Raw genomic sequence first — 10,488 nt, forward strand, 5'->3', positions numbered from 1 at the left:
GGAAAGAGTTGCCTGCCAACCTGGAAGTCGGTGAAGGTTATGTGCCAGCTTGCGGCGTGGTCAGTGTTGGCGCTGGGCACCAGCAGCGTGTCGTACTTCTGCAGGCTGCTGACGTGCTGGCAGTGATAGGAGTTGGTGGAGGGCGCATACACATCTGTAGCATTGAACATGGCCTCGTACGTCCAGTTGTAATGGATGTAAACGTTATCCAGAGTGAACCAGTTCTGTCCTGCCGACTCGTAGAACGTGTTTGACATCTGTAGCCTGTGGAAATAGACGCGTCTTTATCTCTCTGCAAATCCATAAAAATCATTTCAGATGAGTAATGCAAATAGCAAATTGATTTACTGATTGTTTTACTAGCACACACACAAATATATATATATATATATATATATATATATATATATATATATATATATGTATGTATATTCTAAACTGTAAATTCAGATTGGAAGAACTACATTTGAAGACACTGAACATGAACTAATATCAACACATCTATGATGACAATTTTTTTTTAAATTTAAATTTTATATGAAATTTGATAGAAATGGTAACCATTAACACTCTATAAAACATTATAAAGAGGTTTGAATACATTTTAATTTTATTCCACTTAATCCCAAAGCTGTTTGGGACTGACTGCAGTATTATTTTTAATGAAAACCTCTTTATAATGTTTTATAGGATGTTAATATAAAAAAAAAACTCATCAGTTATTGAACATCTGTGTCTTTTGTCATATCACTAAAATGTAATGTCACTGCACTGTAATGGTACTGTACAGCATCAGTATGTATATATATATATAATATATATATATATATATATATATATATATATATATATATATATATATATATCCATATATATATATATATAATAAATTTAAATATAACAAATATAAAAATAAATAAATAAATAAGAAATAACCTGATGGAGAGGCCTCTTAGATCTTCCACGTCACCAAAACGTAGATTGAGTCTGGAGAATAACAAAATATGTCACAATATTATTAAATATCCATCAAGCCAAACATATAAATTAATCAGCTGTCAAATGTTCCTTCTCAATAAAACATCTTAAACCAGGCTGAGGTAGTTTTTAGCTGGGCCAGGCTTTATTCATTTGTGTATGTAAAAGACATCAGAGCATGTGCAGATAATATTGCGACATTAAGCAGAAGATAAGATAATATATTATATTATAATCATATAAAATAATAATATTGGATTTCATTTTGGGGCGAAATGCAATCTGGACCCATTTTTGGAGATTCTCTGGTGAAAAGAAACTACATTTATGTTTGCAGCTGAACTCACATGGCTTTGTCTTTGCTGCAGAAGGAGCCTTTGGTGTCCACCGGTGCGTCTGGGCTGAAGGTCCTCTCTGTGAGGTCCACTAAACTGTGATTCCTGTACCTGATGGCCAGTTTGCGGGCTCTGAAGAGGATGCAGGTCTTGCCGTTGTACGAAACACTCAGAGGAGAGTACAGCAACATTCCCGGAGACTGAAGCAACTTCCTGCGTGGAGGAGCGTGAAGCTGCCATCCGTACGGCTGAAACAAGAGCAAATCACAGTCACATAAGCAACATGCAATCGTTCAAACCTTTGAGGTCGGTATTATGGTCTAATTATGCAAAGAATTTAATAATATGCACAAATTATTGTGACAACACACATGCAGGTTTGGGGTTTGTAAGACGTTTTAAATGTTTTTGAAAGCAGTCTCTTCTGCTCAACAAAGCTGCATTTTTTGATTAAAATTTTTTTTTTAAATTGTGACATATTTTTACAATTTAAAATAACTGTTTTCTATGTGAATATATTTTAAAATGTATTTTATTCCAGTGATATCCAGTGATAATAAAATGTATTTTATTTTCAGCATCATTACTCCAGTCTTCAGTGTCACATGATCTTCAGAAATCATTCTAATATGCTGATTTGCTGCTCAAGAAACATTTCTGATTATTATAATGTTGAAAACGGTTGTGCTGCTTCATGTTTTTTTGGAAACTGTGCTAAATTTAGTTTTTCAGCATACTTTGATGAATATGAAGTTCAAAAGAACAGCATTTATTTGAAATAGAAAACTTTTGTAACATTAGAAATATATTTACTGTCACTTTCGATCAATTGAATGCATCCTTGCTATGTAAAAGCATACTTTTATTTCAGCAATAGTGTATGTAAGCATAGCTGTCACACCTATGGGGTAAGTTGTCACAATATAATCTGCTATTAAAAAGCATAAGCTTTTAAGTGAAATCTAAACCTATTATAATCCACAAAACAGTTGATTGAACTGCAAGAATGTAAACTGTAACATATTAAACTAACATGTGAACCAGATGTTCTGGCCAATATACAGTAAATTGTAATTCAGTTAAATTCAAAAACAATATGCCACAATAAAAGTCTGACAGCTCCCCCAAGTGGGTATTTATGAAAATACTCTTGTATGTGACAAGTAGCCTTGTTCTCTCCCATGCTGTGAAATAAACTTAATACAATTCATGAAAAACAGTTCACAGAAATCATATTTGGAAAGGGAATTAAATTGAGACTTTTGGGGCTCCTAAATCAGAGCGAAATTTCTGATTAAAAATGTAGCATGTCTATAATCTGTTTTTCCAAAGACCATGCAGTCTGTCAAGGATTAAATTCATCTGCTTTGGACGTTTGGAGGGAAATCTGCACCCCAGCGGTGTCACAAGGTCACACTGGCTCGTCTCGTCTCACCTGCAGAGCTTCAGCCGCAAACACCGAGCCGTCAGCGTCCACCCCATCTGCACAACAACACCCACATCAGGTGACCAGAGACTCTCTCATTACTAAATCTGCTCAAACACTTTTAGAAAGATTTATATCATATTTATTCAAAGAAATATGCAAATAAGCACATTTATTAAGAACTCTGTGTATGTGCATTTAATACATATAATTTAGTGTTTGTATGTGTGTGTGTGTTGCCATTCGAAGTTTGGGATCAGTAAGATTTTTAATGTTTTTTATTAAAGAAGTTCTATTCTGCTCATCAAAGCTGCATTTATTTGATCAAACATACAGAAAATACAGTAATATTGTGAAATATTATTGCAATTTAAAATAACAGATTTCTGTGTGAATATCTGTTAAAATATAATTTATTTCTGTGATAAAAGCTGAATTTTCGGCATCATTACTCCAGTCTTCAGTGTCACATGATCTTCAGAAATCATCCTAATGTTGATTTATTATCAGTGCTGGAAACAATTGTGCTGCTTAATATTTTTGTTGGAACCTGTGATACTTTTTCAGGATTCTTTGATGAATAAAAATGTTAAACAGAACAGCATTTATTCAAAATAGAAATCTTTTCTAACAGCAGTCTTTTCCACTTCACTTTTTATTGATTTAAAACATGCTTTCTGAATAAAAGTATTAATTTCATTCAAATGTACTGACCCCAAACTTTTGGACGGTAGTGTGCATTGCTACAAAAAAACTGAAAATAAAAATACATGCAATTTGGTGCAGATACTGATATTTATATGGCCAAAAAGTAATGAAATTCTGATGCTTGTAATGTAAATCAGTGACATCTTTATAACAGTATGGCAGATACTTAAATAAAATGATATAAATGTAAGTTGACACTCTATATCTCTAATAATATGTCTTAGTAAGATGAGATTTAAATGCCTAGTTTGATGATCAAAACATATAATGCAATGCAAAACAATAATGATTGAGAGATGAATAAACAAACTCCTCAAAAGATTCTGATGATCAGATTTGAGACTCTAAAACATGATTGATGGAGAATCAAGTAAAGCTGAGCTGCTTCAGTCCAGTAAGAGTTCATCTGGAAATATTACTGCAGTTATTCTGACCTTTACTTGATAAAAATCACTCAAGATTTGACACGTGAAGCTCCAGCTGAAGCTGGGCGTTTGTACAATTACACTAAAAGAGCTTTTACTGAATAAAAAAGTCTATCAATCAGACAACAGAAGGCAGGGAACAGATTTCGTATAACAGGTTTAACAGCAAAGTTTTGATCGTGTTGATCATTTAGAGGCCTTTGAAATGTGTGTATCAAATAGGATAGCATGTGGATGTACAAGAACCATTGAAGATATCATCAAAATAACTTACTTTGTTGAATTCTGATGTCTTGGGATGGTGCATCATCTGAGCTGTAAGTAGGAGAATTCAATGAGTGCATTATAAATCAGATGAATACCTTCATAAACAACTGAAATCATTTTTATAGTTGGATAAAATCATTCAGCTGCAGATCGGATCTTCACGCGTTATGAATATGAATGAGATACAGGAGGCTTTGACGCTGTGAGTCACTGCTGGAACGTCACCATCCAAGTCACTTTGCTTCGTTCCCGCAGGATATTTCTCAGTTTTGTTTCCTTTAAGTATTAGCTTTGCTTCAGAAAAGCCACAGGAGAAATAAATATACACACAAATGAGTCTGTTAACATGCAGCAAGAGATATAAAATCAACATGGAGAGCAGCTCGGATTGTTTGATGAGAATAAGATGAGAAATGCTCGAGTTCATATTGAAATCATGCTGAGATATCTTGAAAAAGGTGTGAGGTGTAGTTAAAGGAATATTTCACCCCCCCAAAAAAAATTGCTAATAATGTGCTCACCCTCAAGCCATCTAAGATGGGTATGAGTTTGTTTCTTCATCAGATTTGGAGAAATGTAGCATTGCATCAGTGTCTCAGCAATGTATGCTCTGCAGTGAATGGGTGCCGTCAGAATGAGAGTCCAAACATCTGATAAAAATATCACAATAATCCACAGCACTCCAGTCCATCAGTTAACATCATGTGAAGTGAAGTGTGTTTGTAAGAAACAAATCCATCATTAAGACATTTTTAACTTCAAACCGTTGCATCTGGCTAAAATACAAGTCCATAATCCATAATAATAATAAAAAAGTCCATCTCATGTTGTCCTCTCACATCAAAATTCATTTGTTTTGAAATCTTTTGGACTGTTTTGGCTTGTAAACAGTGCTTGATCTGTTCAGATTCCTCTCCTGTTTCAGACAAGATGACTTTTCCACTGGAGGAAGCGTTATTATGGGTTATGGACTATGGATTATGGAAAGTTAAAACGTCTTAATGATGAATTAATTTCAGCTTTTGTCTTTTCAAGACATTTACTGATGGACTGGAGTGGTTTGGATTACTTGTGGATTATTGTGATGTTTTTTTCAGCTGTTTGGACTCTCATTCTGACGGCACCCATTCACTGCAGAGCATCCATTGCTGAGCAAGTGATGCAATGCTACATTTCTCCAAATCTGATGAAGAAACAAACTCATCTACAACTCTGATGGCCTAAGGGTGAATACATTTTCAGCTAATTTAATTTTTTGCATGAACTGTTCCTTTAAGATCTGTTCAGAAACACAGGTGAGATTCTCATGCAGGGTCTTTTTTTCTCAATTTGCACTTCTTTTAACCTGTTGCTGTCTGTCTAGGAGATCTGATGTGTGTGATGTGTTTCTGCTGCACGCGCTTGTGATTTCTTCAACAGTAAGAGGGATTACTGAAAGATGAACAGTTTAACCGTTTAATCACTGAGTAATGCTGCTGAAATGGGCTTAACCTCGTTCTCAGACCTGATTACGGGTCAGTCTGACCGGCGCTGGCACATAATGTCAGTCAGGGATCAAAGTAAGATGCAAAGACATCTTTGGTTAGCGAGGATGAAAGATGAAGCAGATTTATTACACAAATAAATGAATGTTTACAGCTCTGTTTGGATTGATTAACTGTTCATATAAATAATCTATGGTGTGTGTGAAGAATTAAAAGTGTTTTCAGAGTCAAGCATCAGTCACTAGTGCTAGTGCTTCAGTGTTAACTCATCCTTCAGCGTTTGTGCTGCTTTAACACCTTAGCAACTGCATAGCAACCACTCACATTGTCTTCAGAACATGCAGAAAAGTAGTTCTTTTTAAATTCATACCAGTGTTGTTATTGTGAACTAACACTTAAGCATTTTTATTAACTGAAATTAAGATGAAATAAAATAAAATATAAATATTAAATGAAAAACTAATATATATATATATATATATATATATATATATATATATATATATATATATATATATATATATTAGCTAAACTAATAGACATGAAAAAACAAATAAATAAATAAAAATAAATAAATAAAAAACTTTAAACAAAACCTATAAATAAATAAAATTAAAATAACACTGTTTCATAGTGACTACATTTATATATACAATATACTATACTGTTATAAAAGTTTTATTTTAGTATAGATGAAAAACTATTAGTTTTTATTCATATTTTGAATCATTTTTATACATATTTTCTTTTTAAGTTTATTTTAGTTAACATTTTTATTTTAGTAATTTTGTTGTGTGTTTTTGTAATTTTTAGTAGTTACTGTTTTTTTTAATATGTGTATATATTTTTTATTTACAGTTTTAGTTATTTTAGTACATTAAGTTAGACTAAATTTGGCAACTAAATGAGATAAACAAAATTCAGCCAATTATTGGAAATAAACAGTTTTTATGTATTTTAATTTATATCAGTTAATGTTTACTTTATTTCAAGTACCAAAAATGATTGTTATGGTTTTGGTTTTAGTTTTAGTAATTCATTTTTGTTTTTGTCTGTATATATCATTTAATGTTTAAAATATAAAAAAATGCTTTTTTAAAATTGTTTTTGCCATAGTTAACTAAATATAAAACTGAAACTAAAACCATAAAACAAAACTGAAACTTAAATTTTTTAAAATTTTATTTTCCATAGTTAAATAAAAAAAAAACTGAAACAAAAAAAATAAAATTAAATTAAATTACTTGAAAAAAAATAAACAAAAAATAAATAAACAAAAAATATAAAAAGCTTTTTATTTTTCTCCAGCTGCCAACATTTCTCATTTTAATTTGGTTTAACTGGATACTAAAATTCTAAACTAAACATGAAAAAAAAAGAGAAAAAACTAAAACTAAAAAAATAAATAAAAATATAATTGTATGATTCTAAAATAAGACTGATTTTTGGAAGCAAACATGTCAAAGTTATCATCAGCATGCCAAAAATAACGTCAACACACTTGCATTCAAGGAATATTTCTTTTATACAACTTTAAGCACTGCTTTTCAATACTAAAAGCATGTATTTGTTGTTGCTGTGCATCTTCAAGCCAATCTAAATATCACTGATCACCTCAGCGCAGCAGATAGAGTGACCCTGTGAGTGCGGATCTGCCCTTGTCCATGCGGGAGGTGTTGTTATTTTACCTGCCCTGTAAACAACAGCAGACCTGTGACGGTTCCTCTGATTTTCTCATGAACTGCATCAGTAATTCACTCTCTCAGATGGCTGCATCAGATGAGCAGAAGCCCACGAGGGAGACGTGGGAGGGTTTGTGTTCTGTTATTGTTGCATAACTATATTTAGCAAAACAGAGATTCTGCATCAAGCGAACTTGACCTGCACGGCACCATCCAAAACAACAACCTGAGCGAATAAAGTACAGCCAGATAGAGAAGGAAAGCTTAAAAGAAACACAAATCCCTCCTTCTGTCTGCTTCGGCAGTGGCTCATCCGTTCAGCGATGTACCTGAACATGTGGGCCAGTGAAGGGCCACAGTCGGCACATTTATATAATCAATGAGACCTGCTGACCGCTTCGAAACGCATGCAGCGTATTTCAGATTAGAGTGACTTTAAAGATCTAGATGCTTCACCAAATCAAATCTGTTAATACACAGCTAAAGCCTGCATGTAGTAAAACTCCATCTGTGCAAGAGGAGAAACGCCACACGCTTTCAGCTCCTACGAAGCAATATGCTGCCAATTAGATCCGTGTTTTTAATACAAACTGCAATATGAAGTAGACTGCAGAGAAACTCAACGCGTGTGGCCATCATAAAACGCCTACTGCTTAGAAAACAATACCAAGAGTTACATCCACTGTAAAGAAGTGAAAAAATATATATATTGGAGTATATTTTGCATCCATTGTCCTCATTTGTAAGTCCCTTTGGATAAAAGCGTCTGCTAAATGACTAAAATGTCAATGTTTTACAAGAAAATACCATTTCAGTACTTCTTTTTCAAAATGTTATCTTATTTGTTGTTTATTTATTAATTTTGAAATGTATTTACTAGCAATTAACATCATTATTTTTATTTTAGGGGATTGTTTTTTCTTTTCTTATTTACTAACTTACTAAACTACCTAATCTACCAATCCTTTCACACTCAGCACATACAAAAAATTTTTTTTTTCTGTTTATTTACTTATATTTGAATAGTTCACTTTTTCTGTTTATTTACTTATATTTGAAGAGTTCAGATACAAAAGCCTCTAAATGCCGTCTGAAATTTTCATTTAAAATGCGCATATTTATCAGGCTCCTATATTTATGTTCAGTTATGACACTTTAATGGCATAGAAAAGGACCTATACATTGCCACTGAAGTATAATTACTGAACCTAAACATAGGAGCCTGATAAAAATGCTCATTTTAAATGAAAATTTCAGACAGTACTTAGAAGCTTTTGCATCTGAACTCTTCATTAATTTCAAAATTTTTACAATACATTAATGTGCCAAATTAAATGTATTTTGAATTTGTTTTTTTGGATAAAATAAAATAAAAAATGGCAAAACAATTGCATTTTTTGCTGGTTTATTTTCTGTTTATTTACTTATATATCTTAAAGCATTTTTACAACACATAAGTTGTGTCAAATTAAATATTAGGGTTTTCTGGAAAAAATAAAATATAAAAAAAATCTAATCAAATTAAATCAAATACAAAAATCAACAAACAACATCAATTTGAAAAGTTCTTTTCTATCGACCTGTTCTCACTAAAAAAAAAATAGTAATCATATTTTTTTTATAAAACAATTATATATTTTATTTTTTTTATATTATATATATATGTTATATATATATATATAAAAACAATTCTACATTTCTGTTTTTGCACCCTCAATAGTTTTACTGTGTATTGTGAATATAATGTATATGTTGTGCATATTTTAGTGTAATTTTATGGCTTTTGCATATTGTCTATTGTAAATTCTGATGATCTGCAGCTGTCTTCAAACATTTCCCCACCTCTCTAACTAAAAAACAACAAGACAAAAAAATCTAACAAACTAACTCAAAAAAAAACAAAATCAAACAAAAATACACACAAAAAAATAAATACAAACAATAAACAATCAAAATATTAATTATTAATAATAAACACGCCTCAGGCTCACTTATATAATAAATAATGATTCATAATGCGAGCTTGAATCTACAAAATAAAAATAAAAGCCAAACAAAAAACAACAAAAAATCATAAATAAAAAAAAATAATAATAAAAAATCATATTTCATTCATATTGTCATCTCAGCATGCGGCTCAAACAGATGCTCCTGACATTCCTTCAGAGATGCTGATCATTCCTGCATCCCGACCTGCTCTCATCTCATCCATCACACATCTCTGCCTCCAATTTTAGATGCGAATATGGATTTTCTCTTGTGTTTCACTGCAAGAGTCCTTCAGCTGAGACTCAATGCAGACATGAAGGGTGGACAAAGGAGGCGAGCACTAGTTTGTCTCTGCCACACCAGTTCATCAGCGTTTCATAAATGCACAGATGCACAGTCAGTATATACAGTCTTTGTTTCACATTTGAATAAACGGGACGACTAAAGACAACGTCTCTCGCTTATTTCAGAATAATGCACTCACCTTCCTTCCACAAAGGCAGACAGCTGCTCATAAGACGAGGATGTCTGCAGGAAAACAAAAGAAAATAATGCAAGAGACACTGGGCGCCACGGTGATGCCATGTATCCATCCAGATGAGTCTGCCAGAGATGATGCTGAGCGCTGCTGCTTCATAATCTGCCCGGATAACGGGGGCGACCTCAGCGATGATTGACAGGCGCGGCGGCCAATCAGCGTCTAGCGGGCGGGTCAATCCGGCGACGCGGCCACGCCCCTTCAACGAGCGTGTGCTGCTGCTACACTGTTTTGGATTTTTAAAAATCGTTACTTCATCGGAATGGTACGAAACTCAATGATTTTTATGGCAGTCGCTATGTGACCACAAAAATAAATAAAATAAAAATAATCATGGACTTGATTCGATAAAGCTAAATGGTCGTAACAAAAAGTCACAGTCAAAAATGACCGCCATTGGAAATGAATGGGAATTACACAAAAATACAGACTTTGTGTGTGTGTGTGTGTGTGTGTGTGTGTACAATCTACAAATCATTCACAATGCAGAAAATAAAGGTGCACAGCAATGAAGAGGTGACCAATATCACTTGATAAAATATCAAGACTGCAGAATAGACACACGGATATGAACAAGTGTGACTGTAACACAAAGCATGTTTTTGCAAATGCATGAAATAAAATCAATAATTTAGCCACAATGCAGTAAACACAGA

General features: G+C 32.9%; 1 protein-coding gene across 1 annotated transcript in view; it reads right to left on the reverse strand.

Moving 5' to 3' along the window:
• LOC109057556 (V-type proton ATPase subunit S1-like protein) overlaps positions 1-9,941 on the reverse strand; it is a 13,489-nt gene extending 3,548 nt beyond the window's left edge. The window contains exons 1-6 of the mRNA XM_042766888.1: positions 9,779-9,941; positions 4,147-4,187; positions 2,749-2,795; positions 1,326-1,561; positions 937-987; positions 21-264 (exon numbers count right to left, since the gene is read on the reverse strand). Coding sequence (XP_042622822.1) covers positions 21-264; positions 937-987; positions 1,326-1,561; positions 2,749-2,795; positions 4,147-4,187; positions 9,779-9,879 — 720 coding nt within the window. The 5' untranslated portion in view covers positions 9,880-9,941. The remainder of the gene's footprint in view (positions 1-20; positions 265-936; positions 988-1,325; positions 1,562-2,748; positions 2,796-4,146; positions 4,188-9,778) is intronic.
• Positions 9,942-10,488: the final 547 nt, after the last annotated feature.

This window comes from Cyprinus carpio, chromosome A11, assembly GCF_018340385.1.
Source record: "Cyprinus carpio isolate SPL01 chromosome A11, ASM1834038v1, whole genome shotgun sequence".
Classification (NCBI taxonomy): Eukaryota; Metazoa; Chordata; class Actinopteri; order Cypriniformes; family Cyprinidae; genus Cyprinus; species Cyprinus carpio.